This window comes from Ammospiza nelsoni, chromosome 16, assembly GCF_027579445.1.
Source record: "Ammospiza nelsoni isolate bAmmNel1 chromosome 16, bAmmNel1.pri, whole genome shotgun sequence".
NCBI lineage: Eukaryota > Metazoa > Chordata > Aves > Passeriformes > Passerellidae > Ammospiza > Ammospiza nelsoni.
In genome coordinates, this window is record NC_080648.1 from 4,540,508 (window position 1) to 4,567,619 (window position 27,112).

General features: G+C 39.2%; 1 protein-coding gene across 1 annotated transcript; it reads left to right on the forward strand.

Annotated features, from left to right (window-relative positions):
• LCP2 (lymphocyte cytosolic protein 2) lies at nt 1-26,742 on the forward strand. The gene is made up of 21 exons (XM_059483631.1): nt 1-297; nt 2,760-2,822; nt 5,347-5,393; nt 10,833-10,898; nt 11,738-11,769; nt 12,789-12,823; nt 14,064-14,268; nt 14,964-15,064; nt 15,923-15,992; nt 16,260-16,343; nt 17,106-17,131; nt 17,216-17,235; nt 17,341-17,445; nt 18,593-18,623; nt 19,213-19,225; nt 20,223-20,343; nt 22,680-22,729; nt 23,661-23,758; nt 24,620-24,703; nt 25,677-25,832; nt 26,496-26,742. Exons 1-21 carry the CDS (start codon nt 220-222, stop codon nt 26,616-26,618), a joined length of 1,608 nt encoding a protein of 535 aa, XP_059339614.1. The 5' UTR covers nt 1-219; the 3' UTR covers nt 26,619-26,742.
• Nucleotides 26,743-27,112: the final 370 nt, after the last annotated feature.

A 27,112-nucleotide genomic window follows, 5' to 3' on the forward strand; every position in this document is an offset into this window, starting at 1 on the left:
AGAGCAGAGACCATTTTGTACCAGAGGAAGCTGTGTCTCTCTGGAACCAACTCGCAGCATAATTTCAATTGACCAGAACAGTTCCTGGACAGAAAGGAGATTGAAATCTGGAGGTTGGGTAAGGAATTCCTTGGAGTGGCCACAGAGAGGGAATCCATGGCTGTGTCATTGGCAGCAGGGCTGTGAACACTCCTGGGTGCTCTGGGGAGAAAATCAACCATGGACCTGCGGAACCTCCCCTACCGCTCCGACGTGCTCACCTGGGACCCAGATGACTTAGCAGAATATTTCAGGACGGTGAGTTTGGCTCTGTTTTGTCTTCGCCTGATGGAGGAGCAAACTGCTGGAACATTGGTTGGGCTAAATTCAGGTATTTTATAATAGGCAAAGCTCGCTGCAGAACTAAAAGCAAAACCGCTGTCGAATGAGGAGCTGAGCTCAACTGGTCAGCGAAAATGAATCTTGAAAGGGGTTTTTAAATTGGGTATAAGAGAAACTTGTGGCTTAGTTAGAGAAAATAAACAGGTTGCTACAATGCTTGTTGGTGTAACACACACTAACAGCTGTGGAGGGCACTAAGGTGTGAAGATTACAAGTTTTCTGTTTCATCTTCAATGATTTTCAGAAGTGATATTTTTTCCAAATTGCTGGGTGTAACAAATGAGCCTCTGAATGTCTTCGTTAATCACATCCATGGCTAGACCTGTAAAACTTGGCACACCTCGGGCCTAATTTTGAAATAATGTGAAGTTTATTTTTTTTCCTTATAACTCTGTCAGAGTCTAATCTGGGGAGTTGAGGCAAGTTTGATAGTAGAATGCAGAACTACTTAATAAAGATGAGCAGATCAAACACAGAATCTGTGTCTACCAAATCTCCAGGGAAGTGAAACTGCCAACTACTTACAAGCCCCTAATTTTAGGGTGCGGGAGTTGGTGGCACAGGAAAGTGAAACCAAAAACTGGAGATGGAACAGATGAGATCATTATCAACAGGTAACTTCAGACAAGTACAAAAAACATCACAACAGTGGTGCAGAGGGAAGCTGGACCATCATTTCCAAGAAACTAGGAAGGAAAAAACGACTTTCTGAAAGATCTGATAATAATATTCTGAATAGTGATAAAACTGTAAGTTCTGCCATAACTGAATGCACATTTATCTGTAGTGCCTCCCTTCTAGTGATCAAGACACTCTCCAGAATGGAGATAATGGCATTCCACTCCTGGGGAGCTAAATCAGGGCAAAAGCTGTTTAAGTAATCTAAAATATCTGGGTAAGACAAGAATGTCAGCCCAAGTCAGCCAGCTCTGGGCACCTGTCACAAGTGACCAGATCTTATCCCTGAGATAAACTCAGAGAATATTGTATACTCAGAGTTATATATAAACTCAGAGATATTATCTCTGAGATAAACTCAGAGAATGAATGAACCAAGTTTTCAAATAATTTCTGATCTTTTTGTTTAGAAAAAGCAAAGATGTTCATATTTGGGATAATCCAAGGTTTATTTTTAGTAACTAAACAGCATTTTTTATCAACTACTTCAAAATTGAGATTAGGTCTCAATCACAGTGATGTGTTTCTTCCCTCTGTATACAGACTTGTGCTGGTAACATCACAATAGCATTCACTGTAGAAAAGAAAATTGTTTACAGGTTTGAGTCATCCTCAGCCTGCACAAAAGTTTTAATCTCTATCCTAAAATATTTACCAGAGTTAGGTCTGTTTCTTCATATGAATAACTGAAGGTGGCTCCTGAAATTTTCCTCTCTGCTGTTGGGTTGTTTCCAGGATCTGGACACCAAGTTACAATGTTACACCTTAACATGAAAAATGGGATAGGACTGCAAAGGACATAAAAATCTCTGTAATTTTTCTGCTTTAGGGGAGCTATCTCAGCAGCACAGAGTCGTTTGTCTGCAGAATTTTCACTGACAGAAGTTTCAGACAGAATAAAAATCATTCTTTTGTCTTGAAGTCTCCAAAAGTCACTTTGTCTGCCTGCTCTTTGGGATCCTTCTGATATGGACCTGACCAACTTGACATAGACCAAAAATATGAATTGTGTTCTTACATTATACTAGTACTGCTTAAATTAAAACAAACAAACAAACAAAACCAAACCAAACAAAAAAAATCCAAAAAACAACCAAACAACCAAACCCCAAAAAACCCAGAAACAAACCCCAAAACCAAACTTAGGGCAACTGTTGGAAATGTTTAAAAGTCATGTCTTGCTTTGTGGCAGCTTCTAAAGAGCTCATGTCCTTGTCCTAAATGCTACTGGAAATCATAATACTGTGGGAAAGCTTTACAAATATTGTAGACAATTTCCAGGATTAACAAGTGAGATTTCCATGCAGAAGTGAAAGCTTGTTGATCCCAACAATGAATTCTGTGCCTGGGATCAGTCAGTTTTAGTATTCCTGGATAACAGGGTTTTTGCTCTACTTCTGCAGCTGCTCATCCCAGGCAGTACCACAATAATCCATTTTTTCAGATATTTCTTTGGGCCAGGCAACTGCGAGGTGCTTTGTAAATGTGAGAAATGTGTTCCTAAATGGATGAAAACCTTTAAGTTTACTGAAGGATTTCTGTCATAAAAATCCATGTTTATGGGACAAAATGAGCCATTTAGGCAGGCCACAGCATACAAAAAGGTATCTTGAAAACATCTGCTCAAAGCCAGACATATGTTTAAGTGTCTTAATTGATTCTTATAGTTAAGGGTGCAATAATCATCTTCTCATTGGCAGCTAAAGTACAAGGACTGTGAGAAAGTCGTGAGGAAGCACAGCATAAATGGACAGAGGTTTTTGGTAAGTGGAGCTGTAAAATCCCTTCCTGTAAAATTCCACCCAAGTGATGTTTCTGACTCCTTATTTTGCACTGGCAGATGCAGAGGCACCTCCCAGCTGGTTACTGGGGTAAAAATATGGGAGGTAAATGCTTTTGCTAAAATCAGTCAGACAACTTGCTTTAAATGTGGAATGCTGGGAGCCCAAGCATCTTGTTCAATATGAATACTTTTAGTATTTTTTAAACTGACAGGGAAGTTCTATAAACCAATAATCTTGTCTTGAATTCTTGAATGTAGAAAGTTCTTGTTTTGAAATATTAACTACAGAAAACCCACATTTATTTATTATCCTCTCATACTAAAGACACAGCCCTGCTCAGAATGACTGGCCTTTCATTGGAATAACTCCTTCATTCCTCTATAGATAAAATTAGATATAGATTTCTATAGATTTCTACTGTAGCAATACAAAAAAGCAGTAAAATTTAAGAGCATCAAAACTAGTAAGCAAAGTCTCAGTGGCTTTAAATCAACATTGCTCTAGGCTTGGCTTAATTTTAGAAAAAAAAGCTGATAACTTCCACTGACACAGCAGCTGTTTCCAGGTCTTAAATACACATCCATGAAGATGTGTAGGAGCTTTTAGTATTACTGCTTTTTGCTTTAATTTTCAAATATTCACCATTCTATTTCCCCAGAAGTAGTAATTTTATTCCATTTAATTAGTCATAGTGGGGAGATCTCTGCATACCTCTTCTAAAGTTTTTTATTTTTCATTTACTTGTCCTAATATTCAGTTTTTTGACATTTCATTGAAACAAAACATGAAATTTTTCAAGGCCCTGTTGTAGGAACAGGATTTGACACCTCTCTGCTGCTGGAGGGTGCAATCAGCATTATTCAGATGGGATTTATCCTCCCAGCCCTAGGAGATCTCAGCTCAGGCACTGAGGATCTGTGGCTGGAGTGGGACTTCTGCCTCTGCAAGCACAATGACATTCTGGCAGTTTGTGAGGTGCAAATAGAAAGTGCAATAACTCAGTGATTTCTAAGGGATTTTTGTGATTTTCTATCATTTCCAGAGTGTTTCTGGAATGAGCTCAGGGTGCAGCAGCTCTTCAGAGGCATCCCAGCAGATTTGAAGGATGTTTTCTACTGAGCAAGCCAAGCAGCTGCTCACCTCTGCTCAGACTCTTTTAAAGCTTTTGAATTACTTGGCAATTGTATAATGGAAAAAAAAGGAAAAGGTTCACTTGTTAAACAGAGGAAGATGTCCAGTAAAATATTCCAGACTACAAAGCAATCTGAAAAAAAAATTGCTTCTCTCTATGAATGGTTTTCCTAAGAAACATCTTTTATGCTGGAAAATGCCAAATTACATTTGCACAGAAGCAGCTCTCAGGCTGAGTGTCTGCTGGGTTTGTAGCTGTTGTCAGATCTACCTGATAAACCTGCTGTAAAAATGTGGCTGTAAAATTAATCAGAATAACACCCTGATTTCAGAGTCACCTTTCTGGCTACCACAAGGAAAACCCTATTGAGATGCAGTGGGAATAAAACCAAAGGGGTTCCCTGTAACTTATTCTAATAAAATTCTCTATTATTTAAAACAGAAATGTGGCCCATATAAAAGAGGTTATACCTCTAATATTTGTCAGGTTTATCACCAGAAAAGAACTCCAGAGAGAAGCTTAAAAAGCCTTTAGAAAAAATATGATTTTTCAGGAAGTACTGCAGTACATTTCCATAAAAGCAGCACATTTAGCCTGTGTTTCACTCCTCCCAGAGGCAAAATAGAGTGGAAAAACACAGATAAGATTTGTTCTGTCCTTTGACACTGACAGCTTTGTGAACCAATGTCTACTTAGAAACCTATTATTGTAACCAGTAAAAAAGACAAAAAGAACCAGACGATCATCCCTATTCCAAAGATAATTAATTAAGCTTGTGATTAACTGAACAAAACACTAAATCAGCAAAATCCAAACTCTTCATAATGCCTGAATCTGTCCTAACTGTGGGCTTGCACATGCTGGAGGGAGAGAAGGGATGTTCTGCAGGAGCATCAGGAAAGGTTTCCAGACAAACAAAGGTTTCCAGGGAGCACATCTCAGTCAGGGAGCCTCAGCCCAGGGGCTGTGTTATGGTCAGGGGGAACAAACATCCTCCCCCATCCCTTCTGGTAGGATTTTTTAGGTTGCCAAGGCTGTTTTTAAGTCCAAGGAGTTTTCTAGCTCAGCGTCCCCTAGAACATTTGATTTTTCATGTACTGTGTTTCAGATAAGGTTCTTAGAACAACACTCCAGCCAAAGGTTCTGTATTTTAAAATCTGCAGTTCTCCCCTGAAATTTTGCAATCATGCACAACCTTGCCTAATTTCACTGTGCAGACAGGAAGGAATTCAATGTACCTGGCTTCTGAAGTCACATCAATACCACATGAATTCATGTCACATTCTGAATATATGTGTATGACTGACTTGGATCAGTCACAGGGTGTTCCACGGACAGTTTTGTCACATGTCTCCTGTGTTTCCTTTCCAGAACATGTCTGAAAATGATATTCAGAAATTCCCAAAGCTCAGAGTGCCGTAAGTAAAGTCAAACTGCTTTATTGTTAAAAATTATTTAAGGTGTTTTGCACTGAAGTCTCATAGGAAATATCAGGCAAATGATTTGTGAATTATTGGGTAGAGACTTGTTTATTGGAGTGCACTGAGAGAAAAAGAAGAATATTCCAAAATAAAATGAATATTGTCATGACTGCTCAAGCAAAACGATACAATACAAGGAGTTTGTCTGGGGGATGTTCAAAAGAACTTGTGCATAAATCCTTTGAGTGACAGCAGCTCCACAAAGGTTAAACTTTTGTGCAAGTATTACCTTTGAAGTATGACTTAACTGTTCACTGCTTAACTGTTGACTTTAACTTAAAGGGGGAAAAAAGTCAGTTATGTCCACAACAGCTGAGAATTTGAAATTATTTTCATGTGCTTTAGGTGGGTGTTCAAGAGAAATCAGTCTAGACCATGTGATTCAATGTTCAGTAGCTTTCTCAGCCTCTGTGGATTTAGGCCTTGAAAAAGTTTCCAATTCATCTCAACAGTTTGCATAATTTCATAGAAGTTACTTAATGAAGAAAAATAATCCCATTAAGTCAATATTGAGTAGGATAAATTTACTTCTTCTAATATTTCATGGTGAAAAATGAAGGATTTTATTTTGCTATGAGTTCTCTGCTCCCTATTTAAGCTGGAAGTTAGAAGGTTTCTAACCTTGGAGCTCACATGGAGCTCTTCAATCAAAGGAGGGGGGAAAAAAAGGGAATTCGAGCTGTTCCAGCATGGCTGTGTCTTTGTTGCTCATTTCCCAGTTCCAGACTCCCTCCCTTCATGGATATCTTGATTTTGCTACACAAGATACAAATTGCTTTGCTTTTTCAGCTGTATCAGAGCTTGTGGAAGGTGTTTTGGGGAAGACGAGAATATTGAAAAATTTTGTGTTCATGGGTGAGCTGGTGGGAAGAGCTGAACCCAGCAGGACACCCTTGTTCAGAGCAGATATGAAGGACTGAATTTGAAATTTCCTTGGATGTGTCATATTTCTTAAAATCACATTTCTATTTTCACACAATAAATATCCTGATAATAGGGGTTAGAGGTGTACAATATGTTAGTAAGGAGGTCCAGATATTATTTAAAGAAGATGTCTCTTTAAATTCTGATGTCTCAGAATTTCTGAACTCACTTTCCATTAAAAGAAACATTTAACAGTGTTGATGACAGACCAGATTGTGACAGACTCATCTAACCATAGTGTAGAACTTGTAATTCTCTGATAATTTGTCCCACCTTAGCAGTCCTTTGGCAGAATTACCTCTTGGTCTCATTGTCTGAGCTTTTAAAATTGAGAACTTCTGGTGATTTCCCTTTAAATTTGTGAGAGAAAAGTAGGGCCAGTGGATGGTCTAAGAAACTCAGACATACCAGAAATATTGATGCCATAGGTGAATCACTAAAATGAAATTATAACCATGTGGAGGTGCTCCTACCTCCTCATCAAACCCATTGGTACCTCAAAGTTTGATTTTCCCACTCCCGAAAAAGTGAACTGCCCTTTTCAGACAGGTATTTTGGGTTTCTCGTGTGTTACACCCCAGCAGAAACTGAACAATCTTTTCACTCAGAGCTTTTGAATTTCTCAACAAGAAAAGAATTTCAAAAAGAAATCAAGAGCTTTGAAAGAAGAGTGAAGCTTGGTGCACAGCTTGAGGAATTGAATAAATAAGTAGATATTTAAATCTGAAGGAAAGCTTTGGAACTTTTTCATACTTACAAACAAGCAAAATATTCACTGGAATATGGTGATTATACATGCAGAAAGATCCTCCATGTAATGGCACTGTTTAAAACAAGAATTTAGGGCTTTACTAGGGAAGAGAACTAGTTCTCACTAAAAACAATCAACCCACCAACCACCAAAAAAACACCCAACAACAACATTAAACCAAAAATCCACTTAACCCCAAAACAACCCTCCTGGATAGAATTAAAGGGCAGAAGAATCTGCCATTTTGTTAAACATTAATTTCTTTACTTCAGAACCTCCACACCCTCATTGCAACACAAAGTGGTGACTTCTGCTAGAACACATTCACACTTTTCTTTTGTATCATAATGCAAACCTCAACTGCCTGTAGCACGAGTTCTTCTACAAGCTGAAAGAGGCAGTATCATATTACAGTTACACTACCTGATACTTAATAGCAGTGCTAAAACCTGAGCATAGCCTGCAAAAAGCTCAATAGAAACAGCAGGTGTTACAGCCCTGGCCAGTGACCAAATGAATAAAGGGTAAATTAACGAGAGAGATTGTTCCTCAGTAAATTTAGCAGGAATATTCTGACCTAAGTGGAGCCAGCACCTGGAATCACACAAGGTTTGCAAAGCCCAGACTGCATGTGTACAGAATTCCTGAGCTGGGTGTGTGGGCTTGCTAAAGGTGCTCAGGGTTTGAACAGAACTGTGTCATTACTTGGGGATGATTCTGTGACTTTTCAAGAATCAAAAGTAGGTCACAGGTGTCATTACAAGGTATGACAGGTCATTTCCTGAATCTAATTGTAAAACTCTACAACCTTCTGTTATTACTAATGAATTATTATTTTGAAATTTCATCTCTACCAGCCCTGTTACCAGTGCACGTCTTCAGAAAACTTCTGGCTTCTTTATAAAAACCAAAAAAACCACACATTTAAGCACTATTTTGAAAATGAAAATAACTTCTTAAAATCTTTAGCACTCTCTACTGAAAGGGCTGAACTCTTTCTGGAAAACTTTGCTAAAAAAATTAATATTAATGCCACTATGTTTATATACACACCTGAATCCTCACAAACAGCAGTCGTGAAAGAGAAACACTGGTGAGACAGGGAAGGGATTTGGTGGATTTTACACAGAGCAGACACTGACAATCGGTCCTAACCTAATCATGAAGGTGTTGCTAACATTTTGATAATAAATCTAGTGAAATAAGAGGCCAATCTACAGCTTAAAAGAAAAATAGAATTTTTCTATTGTTCCTTAGCACTACTGCCAGTCAGAGAAATTAATGAAGTTTTATATTTGTGGAGAACAAATTTGAGTCTTGCAAAATATTTTAAAGCACATTCAACAGAATGTGCCTTACTTATTGTGGTCAGAACTCATAAACAGAAAAAGCAAAGATTTCATTAAAAACAACACTGGTGGTTGGTTGACACCTCAACAATGATATAAACACTGGAATTAGTCTGTCACTCCTATTCTTTACTATTTTGAGAAAAAAGGATTCCAAATTTTCAAGATGCTGTTGATCCCTCTGGCTACTGCAGTGGCAGGTTCGTGGCAAACCTGAGATCTGGAATTTCCAGGCTTGTGGAAAAATCTTAAGGCATACCCCACAGCACTCCAGAAATTTCCAGCAGCAGAAAGCTCATGGTTGCACTCCTGGCCTCTGCCAGCTCAGTGTGACACAGCCAGAGCCTGCAAACATGGCACAGTCTGAAAGTCATTCTACTTTCAGAAGAGTAAAAGTGCAAACATAAAAATGGAGAAATCTGCACTTTCTCTCTTAAAAAGGTAAAAGATGTCAGTACCTGTGCACTCATGCTCTCAGCTGGGGTGTAAAGGCTGTGGCAAGGTTTAGAACAGAACTGGTGCTCAGTCTGTTTTGAGGTCAATAACACAGCACTGCATCTGCCCAGCTGAGTCTTCTCAAAAACCAAACCAAAGACTTGGATCACCAATTATGCTTTTGGCAGTGCTCAATATGCAACTGTCAACAAATTCCTGGCCCCAGAGGATTTGTATTCCACCTCTCTTACCCATCTTAAGCCCTTTGTCCCAATACATGTAGAGTGGGTTCTACTCATGTGAGCAGTATCTGCTGCTGAGTGAACTAAAGCCAGTTTTGGAGTCCTGCTTTGGGGGCTGGTTGTGTGGGGTTTTTTTCAAAAATTTCAACTTCCTGCCAGTTTTAAGTTTAGCAACTGGTGGAGGAGGTAGAAAGAGAATGAGAAGTCTGAGTAACATTTTCTGCAAGTGCTGTTGCCTTATCCTCTCCTATCATCCACTCCCACAGCTCAGAGAGCAGTGTGGTTTTGGTACTTCCTTCCTCACAGGGTGACAGGCTCAGCTGCTCAGTGCACCAATCTTCCCTGAGAACGTTGCTTGTAAAGCCTGACCTTCCTAGAATTTGCTTTCTTCTAATAAACCCTCTGAGCCAATGGTTTGAAGCATTTCAAATGAACTAGAAGTAAAGGTTAGACACTGTATTTTAAGCATGATATGATTAATTTTTTTGGCAGCAAGATAAGATGATCAACTTCTTCCTTTCAGTTTTTCCTCAAAAACCAGTTGGTGTAAATGCTCATAGCCCAGGTTTAATCCAGAAAGCTTCAAAACACTCAGGTCTCATTCCTGAGTGAGCAGGAATGAGACCTGACTGTTTGGAAGGGAAGTCTGAACTCTAAGAACTATTAAGTCCAAAAAACAGTGAACTTCATTTTACTTCTTTAGCTGAATAAAACCTGAGATATTCTGAAAGATCCTCTGCCTCTTCTACAGCAGGGAAGAAGCCACAGACAAATTCCACAACTCATTTTTGACCAAAGCACTGATGTGTGCAGGGCACTGCTCACGCCAGGACATCTCCGGATGTCTCACATGGAATTTATTATTCACACAGCAACTTCCTTGTCCCCTGCAGCAAAAGGAAACAACATTGAAGCTGGATGTTCCTCAATAAGAAATAATGACAATTCAGAATCAGATCCTGGCTCATCCCAAGCTTTCTTTGAAACAAAATAGTCATAGAGGCAAACTTCATTAGTAGCAGAGCAAAATTCTGGTCTCTCAGTAGAATTAACCCTGTGAATCTCAGTACTGACTGTCCTCCACTTGGAAAGATCTCTCCAGGCATAAAATTATAGCCTCTTGATATTCTATTAATATTTCTGCCATGCCCTGAAAATGTCTTAAAACATGGAATTAGATCAGCCTTTCCCCTTCTCTGCTGGAGGGATTGCTTGGCTGCAGAGGAAGGAACACAAAAAGAATAAAGAAGAGTTTTAGCGAACATTTAAACCCTGGTTTTGCAGCCATAAGCCCTGTTTTCCTGAAGCATTATCTGCTTTTTCCATGCAAAATCATACAAATGCCATGGCTATTATTTGAAGCAGTGTGATGTCTTCAACACCCAAAGATCCTAAGGCTTGCTGGATTTAATGTTTATTTTCAATCACAATCCAACAACATGAGGTTTTACCAAGGGAAAAACAGTCTAGTTTGTAGCTGGATATGCTGTAGCACAACTTAGCAATACAATGGTAAATTCAGCATTTTTATCACATAGTAAATAATAATCATGAGTTACCAGATCAAATTTGGCAAATTCTGAGGGATAATGGTGAAGAAAATAATTTCTGTGCTTTGACAAGTGATAGGTTTCAAGGGTTTTTTTAAAACTATTTTTGTTCTTTTTTGCAATAGAATTGTAAGTAAATTAAGCCAAGAAATAAACAAAAATGAAGGGAGGCTCTCTTTCCTTCCAAAATGGTGAGTAAGACAACTCAGCTTTCTTCTTCAAAGCTTTCAGATCTTTCCTGGACTGGTTTGAATTTGATCAATAATGCCTGAGCAGAAGTGCAGCCTGGAAATTCTGTAAAATAAAGCTCTGTTTCATTAATGCCATCTGATATCAAATACCAAATGCTAAGCCCATAAACACCCCAGACACTTCTGCCATGTCCAGAACCAAGTAACATTTGCACATTTCTTGCAATTTTCCAGCTGAGCACACAGCCCTTAAGAAGGCCATGAAGCCCAGACATATATTATTAATAAATCATCATTAATGCATTCCAAAGATCTATACATCATTATACTCTTTAATTCTTAATATTTGTCACTGAATATAACCTTCACAATAGAAGAAGAGCAAAAATTGCAAGAACATTCTATGAGAAAAGAACAATTTATGATCCTACCCAATGAAAACCAAGTCCACTCTACAAAACATGGTTTTGCATCAGCTGATAACATGATTTTGCACATTTTCATTCACTAGAATCCAAAACTAGAACTGAAAACCATAAAAACCTTATTTGACCTTCCATTTATGGACTTTGAAGTTTCTGTTTTCAGGACTGGTAAATGTATTTATTGGGTCCCCTTGCTTCAAACCTGACTTCTCTCACTTCAATTCCTCTTGAAACAGATTAGATTTTATTAGGATTTTCTATGTAAATATTAGTTAATGTATTTGGCATTTTGGGCAGAGTTAAACTCATCTATGTAAACTTCTTTCAACTGTGACAGTTAACTATTGCCTTTATTTGCAATAGAAGCATCAAACATTTAATAGAAAGAATTTATTTTTTGTATCTTTGCTACAGGGCCCAAACACAAAAATCTCCAGAAAACACAGGTGAGTGAACACTGGCAGACCTTAACAACAAAAAGTGTTTAAAAATATTAAAATTTTAAATAAATACTTGCAGAGCAGAGTCAACAGAGGGGAGCAGGGTTAGGAACCAAAAACCCAAAACAATAAATGAAAATATGGGAGTATAAAGAAGTTTCAAAAATTAAAGACGTAGATTCAGGACAATTAGTAAGAAAAAGTGTTTTAAAAGAGAAAAGATGGTGAAGGAAGGCAAGAGCAGAGACTTTTACCTGAGAATAGTCAAAACGTCTTTATTTAACCCAATAAATTGTATCAGTGTTTATATATTTCTGTTCCAACATCTTCACCCCTGCCTTTCCTGCTAGCAGCACTGTATTAGAGAGGGAACTGAGGTTTAAAAAAACGCAAATCCTTCTTTTATGAAAGCTAAAATAGCCTTAAACAAGGAGATAAGTCTGGGCTCATTCTGAAAGCATTTTATTTCAAATTATATAATTTAAATTGGAAGTGGAACAAACTTGAAGTGCCAGCACCCAGACTGTGTCACAGCAGGGCAGCTTTGTCTTGGTTTTAATCAGGATGTGCCCTCATCAGTGCCAGCCTACCTCTGAAAAAACAGCTCCTGCCTGTGGCACAGCCCTGAGGTCCAGAACTCACCTGGCATTTGTTGGGTTCTTTCTTGTTCTAGTTCTGATGGTCACAATACAAATCAACACTCCATTTTCAGAAGGCTTCAGACCTGTTTTTATTATAGCCTGCATGCTTTTTATACATTCTTACAAACCTCCTAAGTTTACACTTTACTCATTGGTCAGGAGACAAAGTGCTCATTGGAACAGGCAGTGACAGGTTTCTCTTATTTATCCTTCTTTCTTTCTTGGTTTCTGTGTCAGTGACCTTGGTAGGAAATTCTTATTATTCTCTTATCAAACTTCTCTCTGGCTCACAGAAGTCTCTGTAAAACCTTTCCCACACTTTCTGTCAAGTTGTTACATCTCTGACAAAGGTGTCCATGCTCAGAATTGTGTTTCTTCCCGCAGGGTATGCTCAGGATGATGGTGGCTGGTCTTCCTTTGTGAGTATTTGGGTGAAGAAACCCCCCTGGCTCAGGGGGGCTCTCTGCTCCTGCCCTGGCTGCTTGGGCAGCACAGCTGGGGCAGGAAAAGCAGGAGCAGGAATGATGGGAGTGGCTGCACACAGATTTCCTCACTGAGAAAAGGCTCTCCCCAGAAATTCAGTATTGCCTTACTACTGCCTTCCTGTAGCTCCCAGCCTACAACCAGCTCCCCACAGAACCACAGCTGAGTTTTACATGCCTGTTTCATTCTCTTAAAAGAGGTGCCTAGAGGTTGCTGTGTTATTCAGTGGCAAATTCTTGCCATTTTATTTTCTAGAGCCAACCTGTTGAACAGTATTATTTTTAAAAAGCCATTTAGCCTGCAGAAGTTCCTTCTGCCTTTTGGCATAGGAAATGCCTCAACAAGGTGTTTAGGCGAAACACCCACCCCAGCTGCTGATGCACAGCCTGAGCTTATGAAGATCTCTGAGGCTAACCAGTGCTAATGGTTAGCCTTTGGCTTTTCTCCAAAAATAAGAGGGAGAGGCATTTTTAGAAGCCACTTGTTACTAAGTTCACAGGAGATTGGCTGCTATTCCGGGAGCACAGGAGATAAAAGTAACCACCTACAGAGCACATGGGCTCCGGGCCAGTGCACAGGACTCTGGAAACTCCAGCTGTGGTACCAGTGACAAGTGGAGGGCTCTTTTTCTCTCAAGCCTTGGCAGATTGCACAGATGTGCAGTGACCATATTGACACTGTCCCCTTATGAGGTCCTGCAAACGAGGCTGGTTTGGGTCAGGACAACACCAAGACCCAAATCAAAGACCTCAGTTTTTATGAATAATTTTCACAAGCTGGGTTGAATGCTGTAGAGGAGATGTTAGAACGCAAGAATGAATATCAGCAGCCTCAACTGCTGCTCCTGTGTTCCTGGGAACACTGACTTGTTTGCTGGTGCCTTGGCTGTTCCCTAAAACACTTCATGCATTTCAGCAAACTTGCACCTTATTTTGACCTCCCACTGTGCTCACTTTCATCACATGATATTCGTTTCCTTACTTAAGCCCCACTAATGCATTAGTGGAAAGTTCCTTCCTTTGTCTCTATTATTTCAACAGATTTTTCCCCCTCAAACTGGTTGTAAAAGTTTGGTGTTTTCCAGAGTGAAAAATCCCACAGTGAAAGGCCACCAGGAACTGCTCTGCAGGGTTTAGTGTTCTCTTCCAGCATCCACTTTTTATGCTTATTTGCCAGGATGACGATGATGATGATGATTATGAAAGCCCTGATGAAGACCAGGAAAAGGAAGATGAGGCTGACTATGAATCACCAACAGAGGAGCCTGAGGAAGCAGAACATGACAGTGATGGCTACGAGCCACCTCCATCCAATAATGAAGAAGCACATCACAGTGTCATATTTCCTGCCAAATCACTTCCAAGCAGCACTGATTATATAGGTAATTACTAGAAATTAAGTGCTATTAATAAGATTTTACTACCACATTTTAGGTGGCTGATAATGGAATATAGAAGGTTTTTCCTTGAAGGTAGCAGTGTAGTTCATAAGCAAGATTTAAAGTTGTGACTTTTAAGGTTACATTTTCTACTTTGCACAAGCTCTTCTGGAATAAAGATTAGTTTTGTGTGATGTGTGCATTATTTGGCCTTTGATCTGAACCTGTATGAAATCACACACATGTACATGCTGCAGTGGCTTTAGCAGTGCAACCTTGGACAGAGCAGGTTGTCACAACAATGGCAAAAAACTCTAGTGAAAGCTGGGAAAAGAACAATCAGCTCTCCCTACTTGTCATTTCTGTGTTATGTCTGAATTCTCAGCAGCCTGGAGGTGTGGAGTGCTGCCATTCAGATTGGCTGGTGTTTCACACACTGTGCTGCAGGGAATGAAATCAATCCTGTGGCTCAGAGCCTGGCAGGGGAGTCACCCCCACAGGGACAGAGCAGCCTGGAACTCCCAACACAACACACTGATCCTAAAGCAACTGCCAGGCAAATCCTACAGCAATGTCTTGATGATTTATTAACTTCAGTAGCCAGGTTCTTGTAAGGGTTCTTTGTCATAAAGATTGAATGAGTATTAAATAACCAAGCTCTGGGGAGTTGTTTAATTTGGGATTTTTGTTTTCTTTAGACAGACCTACAACAACCAGATCAGCACATCAGCCTCCACATCAGCCTCCAGTACCGCCCCAGAGACCTGGTCCAGCCTCATTTGGGGGAAGAAGTGCTACTGTATGTTCCTGTCTTCATATCTCACCTATTTCCTATCCCAGGACCTTCTTAGGAGTCCAAGAGTAGGGCCATTTTTATTCACCTAGTGTATGAAGAGGAAGCCATCAAAACAGATTTGAACTCTGTTACAAGGTGGCCATTGTTCAAGGAACAATTCAATTTCATGGGAGAAATATATTTAATTATTTTATATTCCTTCATTAATTCTTACATTGGGGATATACACCTACTTGTGAATGCCTCTCCCACATAAATGAAATATTTTTAAGGGATGCCTCTGTTTTGAAAACAAGGTTATGTTTTTCCAAGCAATACTTCTAGCGCTTGCCCAATTGAATTAGGACCACATAAAAGTGTAAGAGACTGGGTAATCAGAACGTTGACGACCAAGATTTGATTCTTTTTTTTTCCTGCTGTGAATACTTCAAAACTGAAAGCTCTTGTGCTGTTGGCAGGTTCAGTGTTTGCCAGAACAGATGTACACTAAACATACCAATGTTTCCACAAGAAAAGGTTTAGGATGTGATGGAGGGACTGATGCAGTGTCACAGAGACACAGCAGGGTTGTTGGAGCTCCTGTTCCTTTCCTTTGACAATTCACCTCCCCTTCCTGAGGAGACATCCATCCCACTGGAGTGTGGGGAGGCACAGCAGATGGAGGCAATTCTGCATCTACAGAAAGCAATTATTTTGGTCATGCTCCAGGAGGGTGTCTGGCTCCTGTCCTTCCTGCAGTGAGCAGAGACCTGCTCCTTGTGCTGTGCCACACAAGACTGGCAGATGAGTGTGGTGGGGTTCATACACTCCAAACAGAAAGGTGAAGACACATTTTAACCACTTGTGAAATATCTGTTCTAGCTGCCAGCTTTCCCTCCTCCACCAAGCAACAACGACTTGAGTAGAGACAGAAACATGAAGCCTTTGAAACGTGAGTACAGCTGCTGTTCTGTTTGTACAGCTTTCCCACAGACTACAACACTCTTCCTCCTTTCCCTCAGTTCCACTCTCTTCTGCTGCTCATACAGGAGTCTGAATTGTTGTTTTAAGAACAACTGTCTGTACAACTGTACTGATACAATTGTACTCATACAAGTCTGAATTGCTGTTTTAAGAAGTTACACCAGTTCTAATCTATGCAAAATAAAGATATATTGACTTATATCAGCAAATGATCTTACACAGTTGTTGTGTTTAGCCCCAGCTCCTTCTATAGACAGAAGCACCAAACCCTCTCTGGATCGCCTTGCTCCCCCATATGAAAGAGAAAGCCCAGGATCAGGTCAGTATTTGCTCACATTAATATCACTGGGGTTGCTTTAATTACTGAAAATCATCAGTTTGTATATAATTAATGCAAAAGAACAAGGCTCAACCAAATGTAATCAAAGTAATCTGTTTGTGAATAAACGGTGTGAGCAGAGCTTACAAAGTGGGAGAGAAATTTCATATAGAAAACAGCAACCCTGGGTCACACAGGTGAACAGAAATACATTGTGAGAAGTGTGTGCAATAAAGGTTTGATGCACACCTAAGTGATTGAACAAGGAAATATTTAGTAGGTTAAAGGAGGAAATCACCTTTGCATACAAAGGTAATGAAACTCTGCATACCCTGCTGTAGGTAATGTGGCAACAGACTTAAAAGAAGGCTGAGAATTAATAAGACACAGAAAAAAATGGCATTTCCTTCAGAGCTGAAAACCACATTATAAAAAGCATCTACAGATATGACTCCACAATTTTATTTATTATCTAAACTCTTATCTGTTATATAATGGCAAGAAAGTATCCAGGAGTTCAAAGCTGAACCTTAGATAGTGTGATTGTGACACGTGCCACATTGAAAATTTCCCTTCAATAAGAGAGATTGAATTTTACCATCACTTGCAAAGCCAAAACATTTTTCTGGCTTACATCTCAGGATATGAGTTCTTCAACCAGCAAGATTAACTTTCAATTTTATTCAAAACTCAATTATTTCATAGGAAGATTAATTAATTAACTTCCATTTTTTTCTAAATGTAAGCTTTTTCTTCTTTCAGGGAAGAAGCCAGTCATTCCTGAGAAGGTAATTTTTTTTGTGTTTATTGATAGTTTTTGCCTGTTTTGATACACTTACACATTCTTATAACTATTCCTTGTTGTTTTGCAGCCTCTGGTTTCACAGCTAAGGTAAGATTTGTCCTCTGCAAATGATCCTCTCATTGCCATTATTCCCCAGTTATTTCTTAATAAGCAGCTTTTTGCCTGCATTTCATCATCTCACTCCTGCTTTAGATCCCTGGGAGAACAGTTAGCAATGATGCCAAAACCTCCTGTCCCATCAAGTGAGAGATATGAAAGAGGCAACCCACCTCCCCTAAGGAAGCAAAGCCCTGGAAAGTAAGTGCTCATTTCACTGAAATTCAATAAAGGAGAAATGAAAGTTAACAAAAATATGGACAAGCAACACGGGATGGTCTGATTTACTGGTACTGCATGACAGCGGGGTCTGTGGCTACCAAAGCTTTGGTTCATAAATATGCACAGGATGTGCTTGAAGCTGCAGAAAGGTGTGAAGGCAGAAAAACTCTCTCCAGTCATATCTGGAAGAGCCATTACGTGGGGCATGACTCACTCCCCAGTTGTACAAAGATACAGATGATCCATGTTTTTTCCAGCAGAGCAAGTTCTTGCTCTAGGGAACATTTTTACATGAGTTCTATTGCTATTGTTTTGGGTGTTAGAAAAGGAAAGCTGTACTTTCATCCCATTGATTTTATTAGCCTGCAAAACTCCTTCTGAACAGCCAGCAGCATTTTCTAGCAGAGCTGATCATTCCCCAGCATTTTCTAGCAGAGCTGATCATTCCCCAGCATTTTCTAGCAGAGCTGATCATTCCCCAGCATTTTCTAGCAGAGCTGCACCATTCCCCAGCATTTTCTAGCAGAGCTGATCATTCCCCAGCATTTTCTAGCAGAGCTGATCATTCCCCAGCATTTTCTAGCAGAGCTGATCATTCCCCAGCATTTTCTAGCAGAGCTGCATCATTCCCCAGCATTTTCTAGCAGAGCTGCACCATTCCCCAGCATTTTCTAGACCACCTGGGGGCTGAACACTGACTGTACTTCAAACAAGAGAAGAAATAATTGAGATCTGCTTACCAGCCAGGATAATTGGTCAGAGAAACAAAGAAAGCCGGATATCCTTATGTGCTCCAGCAGTGTTGTCAAATATTATAAATGAGTTCAAGACTTGAAGACTAATGTTTTGTCATTGTAGAAGCTTGTTTTAAGCTCTAATCTTACATCAATTAATCAGACATTTTCCTTGTTGATAAAATCAAGATGGGCTAAGAACTAGAATAATGCATTAGATTATGGCTGAAAATTAGAACCTTAGATATTTTTATGACAAAAAAAAAATGTTTCTGCATCCAATGGTCTTTAAAACTTGCTATAAATTCATGTTCTAGTGAAAATTTGGCCAAATGCACATGAAGTGAATGAGTTTTATTCCACCTATGATGAATGTTTTGTTTTCATTTCAGGCACAGTTGGCCACCACACAAGAAAAATGAAGTAAGTATAAAGCATATATTTAAAAGTATAAGGGTTACAGTAAAATTAAATACCTGTACAAACTAATAATGCTGGAAAGGTAAACTTGTTTCTTCTATAAATTGTAAGGAATACTCATGGATCTTTCATGGCACATGGGGTGTTTTTGAACAGTTCTTCTTTGTCAAGCTCAGTTTGTTCCCTGAGAACTTTGTCTTGGATAACAGGAAGAATAAAGCCAGAATTTCTTCTATGACATGGGAGAAGTGGTTTTGCTTCAAAAAGATTTGGCCTTCTGGGGATTTTTTAAGCTTAAGCTGATCTAAAAGTTTCACTTTCAAATAACTCTGAGAGTCTACACTTACAAGAAGGATTAAGGAAATTTTCCATCTCCTGAGAGTTTCTATTTTATGTCAATATGCATTATGGGACATCTACCACACACCTTTATTTAAAACTTTAAAGCTTTAAAAACTTAAAAAATTATTTGGTGTTGCATAAAGACAAAACTCCCAAAATTCACCAATGTTCAGATTTTGTTTTGTAAAACATTCCTAAGAACTGTGATATAATATGTTGCTAATTTTTTTTTTTCTTTTTTGCTCCCCAGGATGAAGAAGACAGTAAGTATTTCTAGAGGGATTTTTCAAACTTGAAATCTTTCTTTGTCTTAGTTCTTAAAAAAAAAAAAAAAAAAAAGGAAATTACTTCAGTTGTTTCCTTAGAGCCATTTCTGAAGTCAGGTGGTACCCTGATAGGCAGTACAATTATTTTAAAGTGCCTGATGCACATTGACATATGAAAGCCACAAACCCCAGGAAATCAATAGCTAATAGCTTCCTTCAGACAGCCAGTTACCAGCCAGCAGGATTTCTTATTTTGAAATACATTACATTAGAGAGATTTGTGTTCTGCACACAGCCCCAAACAGCTGGAAACAGAAACCTGGTGTCTCCCAGTCCTCAGCAGACCCTGCTGGCTCTGTGCAATGTTAGTCACTTTTATGAACAGAAGCAGAAATTCTTCCATGTGCCACCAGTGTTTATAAACTACTGCAGAATGCTGATTTCTGCAATTGAGTTGGTAAAGTGACTCCATAACAGAAGCAGGACATTTGGACAAGTCTCTGTGAATTATTACTGCCCTAAGCCTCCATAAAGAATAAGGTTATTTAAGCTGTGCACAGCACAGTTCACCTGTTCCACTCCTGCTAGTTCAGGTCTGAGGACACTGCAGAAGGAAAATGTTTTATTTCATACTGGGAGAAATCTCAGAATGAGCTCAAAAAGATGATATCAACTCTGCTATTTAGAAGCAATGTGACAGAAAACATGTACCACCTTCTGCAGTTAAGGTACCTGAGTTGTGGTTTATCCAAAACAGAACCTAGAAAATGTAAATGTTGCTCAAGCCACTTCCAGTTTATTTTTAATTTCAATACCTACTTTTAAGTTCTCCGCTGACCATATAAGTTTCCAGACTGTAACTAACACATCAAGGACTCTTTATTGCATTTTATTTATCTAATTAAACAGCAGTAAGGCGACAGAATTTCTTTATTCTACTTCATTTAAGAATATCTCATGTAGGATTTAAGTTTCCTTCTCTTCTTCTCCACAGCTGCCCCACAAAGACCAGTGCCACAGCTGTCTTTGCCCCCATACAGCTCCAATGCATTCCCCCCCAAATCTCTCAAGCCTCCACCTAAGCCAGGATCCAACAGCATTCCTGCTGCAGAAAGGTTTGTTTCACCATTATGGGTCATTCCTTTTGAATCTCAGTCTCTTGGTAGTTCATTACTGAGCCTGTGCCTCTACAAAATGGTAATTAGTGCTGTTCATACTATCCAGGAGAATCTTCTATAGAATTGAAGCTCTGTATCAGGCAACCAAGAAAAAACCATGAATCCCTCTGTTTTATGGCAAGGAAGTTTTTTAAACTGATGCCCAGGAGTGGCCACCTAAACCAGAGGCTAGACAAACTTAAGAGAACAAAAGCAGGTATTTATTGAAGGCCTTCAATAGGTTCACCTTGGGCAGTCAGAAGCCTCTGAGGGGCCACACCCAGGATAAAAGATGGTCATGATTTTTTCAGACAATCTGAAGTTTTTCTCATTTACATATCAGGAGTTAATTATCCAATTACAGCTTCAGGTAATGAAGTCATTTACTCCAAGTTTTCCCTCCCACTTCACTGTTGTTTACATCTCTGGGCCCTGAGACAGTGAGGTGTCCTTGAGTTCCAGGACTAAAGAGGAATTGTTTTATCTCAGTGAAATGGGAGAACAGCAGCTGACAGGCCATGGAGTTTCAGAGCTACACACCAAAGCAGTGCAGGATCTCAAAAATAGAAAAGCTAAATTCAAAGGCATCAAGACCCTACATGGTACAAGGCTTCCGTTCATGAGACACCCATTGCTCTCCCATTCCTTGCAGGGTTCATAAGAATGACCAGTCCTTCTGGGAAGGGATCATTTCCTACAGAACAAGGCAGGATTCAGGACAAAGGGGTCCTGCACACTCTAGGACCCCTCAAGTGTTAGAGCTGCAACTCCTCACACTCCAAAACTAAAAAAACGCCATAAACTCCATTGTCTGGAGTTGAATCAGAAAGAATTTCATGTCCCTTTTACTAAATCATTACTGGAATGCTTGATAATTCCTATTTAAAATTGTGAACTTTGCTGCAATTTTTTCCCAACTTCAACTCACAAATATTTGATTGTTATGCTTCAATTGCTAGACAGAAGAGCCCCTAATTAAATTTTGATTTCTGATGTACCATGCAACAGACTTAGACTTATAAGACTTAGAGTGGGCTCTTTGAGTCCATGTCTGATGCACATTTTCTAATATCTGTATTTTTTTAATGGCTCTTTGATGAATTCCTCACATTTACCATCATTCTCTGGAACTGCTGACACCAAAACAAACACTGCAGTAGCAATAGCAAGGTCATATGCAAATTGAACTATTCCTATGATGAACATTTCTGCTTATACTCAAAGAGCATTGCCAAATTTTGCTGTAGCAGAGGCCCCCGGGCTGACTGATTCTCTCCCATAAATCAAATCATGATAGGGTGTTTTTGTTGTGCAAACAAAATTAGCATATTTATCTCAGAGCCTTTTTAACAGCTCATTTAAGCAGAAGAGAAATATGAAGAGTAAAGGTAAGGAGTGCAGGCAATTTGTTCTCAATTAGGTGAAGAAACAAAAAACCTCCCAGAAATTGAAGAGTGGGACTCCATTTTCAGCAGTTTTGGATGTTGGTTGAGGTTGGCAGAGATCTCTGGATGTCTTCTGGTCCAACCCCCTACCCAGGCAAGGTCACCTTGAACAGGCTGCCTGGTACCACATCCAGATAGCATCTGAATGTCTCCAAGGAAAAAGAGAGATTCCACAACACTCTTGGCAACCTGCTCCTGTGCTTGCTTGCCCTCACAATAAAAAAGGTTTCCTGATGTTCAGAGGGAACCTCTGGTCTTGTCACTGGGCACCAGTGAAAAGATCCTGGCTCTTCCTTCAGATATTTATGTGCTTTAAAAGATCTCTCCTGAGCTTTTTCAGCTTCCAGCTCTGTTAGCCTTGCCTCATGTGGGAGATGCCCCAGTCCCTGGTGTTGCTGGCCCTTCCCAGCTTGCAACATAAATGTGAAGCTGCATTTTTATCAACAATGTTACAGAAGCTGCAAGGATAATAACTCTGTAAGTGGAACCCCGCAGCGAGAAAGGGGTGGAGAGCTGCTCCCTGTGCTTGCTGCTCTGGGGAAGGACAGACCATTCCCTGTGAAAACTCCTCAAGCTCAATGCTCTCCTGCTTTGATCCTGCTGCAGAAGTCTCTGTGGCCTTTACTGATTGCCTTATTGCCACATACTGAGCTCCAGGTAAACTTAAAGGTGGATCCACTTACACAAAAAGAAGGAAAGAAAAATAAAAAGAAGAAAAGACTCTCCTCACCCTGCATAGGTCTCAAGGGGCTCTCACATTCTGTAAAACAGGCACAAAGTACAGATCAGGTGATCAGAGCCCAGAAATGTTGTATTTATACTGACCACTCTTTTTTTTTTTTTAAACAGTGCTAGAAACCTGTCTGCAACTGGCTCTCTACCACCACGCTTCCATCCAGGTTTGTATCCTACATCCTTACATTGTTTTTCTTGTTTAAGTGCATGAAAGTTGAAAGATAGTTTCAGTGAAGTCAATAGAAAAGCTTTTTTTCCTATGGATGTTTCTTCTTGGACTGGGAACAGAAAACTATCAAGTTCCTGAAAGGCATCTTGTGTATCTTACTTAGTCTGAATCAAAGACTTTGGGCTTTTTTTCCCCATGAAATTTGGGCTTCCTGCCCAGTTCAACCAGTGTCAAACCTTCATTAAAGCATCCTTTTCTGTGCAGTACTGAGAGCTGACCTATGCAAATCACTGTGGTACGCTAATACTCCCTAAAAAGGTTAGCAAATGCTTTTCATGTGAAATACACTCCATATTTATCTTGTAAGGAAAAAAAAAAAAAAAGAAAACTGAGACATCAATTGCTTTACAAGTCATTTTTTTGCACATGGTAACGCTGTCCTACAGTGACATTTTTTACTTTCTAATTGCTGAGAAGGCAAGGATTGCAAAGAGACAATGTTACTTCTGTCTCTAAAGAAACCAAGATGCTCTCAAGTGAGTAACTGTGGTACAGAAACTGATAAAATGTCATCCCTATTTCAAGTTCATTTATTTTTATGGAAATCTGAACCACAAGAGCTCAGTTAAATTCCCTCTGCATGAAATATGGAATGATGTAAAGAACCTGGTTCTCATAGAGAAGCCTAAATCTGATTTCAAATGATTTTTAGATGTCTCAGTACCAGGGTGTTGGATTGCACTAAACAGTTATTTAGTTGTTTGCACTGGGTATTTGGTAATTTGCACTGTTCACATTATTTTATTTACACCAGGGTGATACAAATACTTTATGCTCCATAAAATCAAGATCCTACACCCTGGGTGCTCAGATGAAATGATTTTCCTGGTTTTAACATTGTTTTTTCTACTTTTGTACCTCTGAAGGCAGCAGATCTCCTTCCAGAGGCCCAGCTGACATGAGACCTCCGTTGCCAATTCCCAGCAGACAGACTGTTCACCAGGCAAACACAGAGCAAGATGAGGTACAAAACATGAACCATAACTGTAAAGACACCAAGTTTTCTGGTTTTGAAAGACAACACCTTTCAAAGTTTTTTTTCCAGTCACTGTCAGGACACTACTGAGTGCTTTCAGTTTCCTTTTCTGTGTCAAACTGTAGTGCCTTATTTTGTCCTCAGCAAGAAAAACAACAATAGTTGAACCCCAAAAGAGCAAAGTAAGAAAAATACTTGTTTTCTGGATTACTTGTTTTGCACAACTGCCTTCAAGTAGTATCAAACTTTCAGTTCTCCTTCCATAAAACTTTGATGAGTAAAGGACTCACTCTTTTAAGTGCATTTTTGCTTCACATTTCCTTAAATAAAACAAGTTTAGAGCAAACCACTCATGGTGGTAACACTGGTGGGCAATCATAAAGAGTGCATTTACAGGAAGTCTGCACAGTTGTTTCAGATGATAGCTAAAAAACAAACAGATGAAGGCAAAGGATGCCTTTGTGCCTAGTGTCCAGGTAGACAAAAGAGAACATAAAAAGAACATAAAAGAAATCTTTTACTGAAAGTATTTGGAAATACCTGTTTTCTTAGCTTACCTTAGCTACATTGCAGGGGCATAATGTCTATAACTGTAATATTTTCAAGTTTACCAAAGTGAGCAGGTAATTTAAAACAACTTAGCAGCACTTTCCATACCACAATAAATAGCAGCATGATCTGTGACACACAGAGGTTCTGCACACAGACCCACACATCCCTCACACTGCAATTTCTCTGCACTTATTTGCATGTTGCCATTCCCTGGCAGCTGACCTTGTCCTTGTCCTTGTCCTTGTCCTTGTCCTTGTCCTTGTCCTTGTCCTTGTCCTTGTCCTTGTCCTGTCCCAGCCCCAGGGCTCTCTGAAGGATGAGTGGTACGTGGCTTTTGTCAGCCGGCCCGAGGCAGAGGCAGCGCTGCGCAGGATAAACAAGGTACTGCAACCCCACCCCTGTCTGGGCCACTGAGCTCAACAAAATGAACTACAGCTTCAAACAAGGGTCATCTGTACATGTGGAAATAAATTAAATATAGAAAATTTAATATTTAATATTAAATAGATAAAATAGAAATGAGTACATTTAAAATATAATAAATATTTATTATAGTTTAAATAAATTTAATTTTAAAATAAATAATTTAAAAATAAATGTTTAATTATGTATTTATGATAATAATATGTTATTAAAATAATAAATAAACATTAGAGAATAATATATTACATATATTAAATGTGTAATATTATATATATATATTCTTTAATATCATAAAGATAAAAATAATTATTGCTGTGGGAGTTGTGGTTACCCTCTGCTGCCTCACAGCACTTGGCATGAGCTGAAGATGGCATGTGCACCATTCCAGTGACTTGTACCAAAGCCCAATTTATGAGGTCCCATTCAGTGCCTTTAAGAAAGAGATTTCAATGGAAGAATTGTCAAAATACATCTGAAATTAGGAAAAGCAGAGAGAGTGGTACAGCATCACTGCCTCTACCTAAATTACACAGACACTGCTCTTATTTTAAGCTGTCTATAAATCCATCATGTAGGAAATGTGATTGGCACTTAGTGGAAAAGAGCTTCTCTTCTGGTTAAAGTGATATGAGGTTTGGTCTTTGATATTTCACTTCCTCCTTTAATGGAATATCTCCCTCATATAACACCATTCCTGCCTCCCTTTAGAATCTGCTTTTGTAACAGAGGAAAGTTTGAAGTAGCAAACTGAAAGACAACACATTTGTGCAAAGACCTAAATGCTGTAATGGTGCAGTGTCCCTTATCAGAAAGGACAAAGACTTCACAAAGAAGAAACACTTAGAAGCACAAGTGCTCTAGTGAGAGGTGTTACACTGATCAAACCCAGGAGTGTCTGCTCTTTGTCATCTTTCATTTTTTCCTGTTTCAGGATGGAACATTTTTGGTGAGAGACAGCTCAAGGAAAACAGTGACTCACCCCTATGTCCTGATGGTGCTGTACAGAGACAAAGTGTACAACATCCAGATCCGCTACCAGGAGCAGGAGCACTTGTACTTGTTAGGAACTGGCTTGAAAGGAAAAGAGGTAATCTGTGTTTTTCACACTGTTTCATTTCAAAGCATCTCCTGCCTCATTCCTCAGTGCCAGGTGACCATTTTCCTGGCTGGAATTGTGCTTCTTGTCTCAGAGAATATTGTTATTGCTGGAAGCAGAATCAGGTTATGCTGTTTGCACTCAGGGAATGAAGGGGTGGCCTTAGGACACAGCCATTAGAAATCCACGTGCCTGGTTAGGGAATGTTTGTTTCCCACTGAGATAGCAGATAAGGGAAATGCAGAGCTCATAGCTAATCCATACCTGCCAAGTTCCAGCTTTGCTCCCAGGCTGGTGGCTCAGCCCCAGCCTGCAGGGCTGTGGGTTTGCTCAGCACATTCCTGGCAGCTCTGATCCAGACAGAACCCTAAACTCATCAGCCACCTCTCAACTCTCAAGTACATCAAGCACAGTGGCAACAGCATGTGTTAAACAGACCAAGAGTATGTAAATTAATTATCAAACATTGCAGCAGTTTGTACACAGAGTTACTGAGCTACAGATTGTGACAGGAATGAGAACAGTTGAGCTGGACCTTATATATATTTATAATATTGATAAATGTTTAGACTATTAAATAAACCTTTTGTTTCAACTGGTTACTAATAATTCTGACATTTTGGCCTTAGTCTTCTCATTTTTTCCATCCCACAGGAATTTTCTTCTGTAGCAGATATCATTGACCACTTCCAAAGAACACCCCTTCTTCTGATTGATGGAAAAGACAGAGGCTCAAGAAACCAGTGCATGTTAAAATATGCTGCAGGACATATTTAAATGAAACTTTAGAGAAGAACCCATATAGTACTGAAGCCTTCTGAAGTTTATAAACTTCAAGATACTTTCCTTTTCAACAAACTAAAGTAATGAAGTCATTAAAATTCACGGTTTCAAAGAAAAAGGACTATGTTATTTTTAAATTATGCCTTAAATACAGTACTCTACAAATATAATTTTCCTACAAAGTGTCCATTAATCATACAGCACATGAGAATTTCTTAACTTCCAAGATATGTATATCCTCTTGAAATTATTTCCACACCAAATTTGATGAACCATAAATAAATATCCATACAAGCCTCTACTTTCATAGGAGCTCCTTTTTTGGATCAGAATTGCAGCAGCAATTTTGTTATTTGGAGTGATGCAGAGTAGACCCAAACATTGTCAAAGCTATGGAGTAGACAAAAAACAATTTTTTCCTCAATAGATCTAACTCTTCTCATTTATATGAAAAGATAACTCAGATCTGAAAGACACACAGGTTTCAG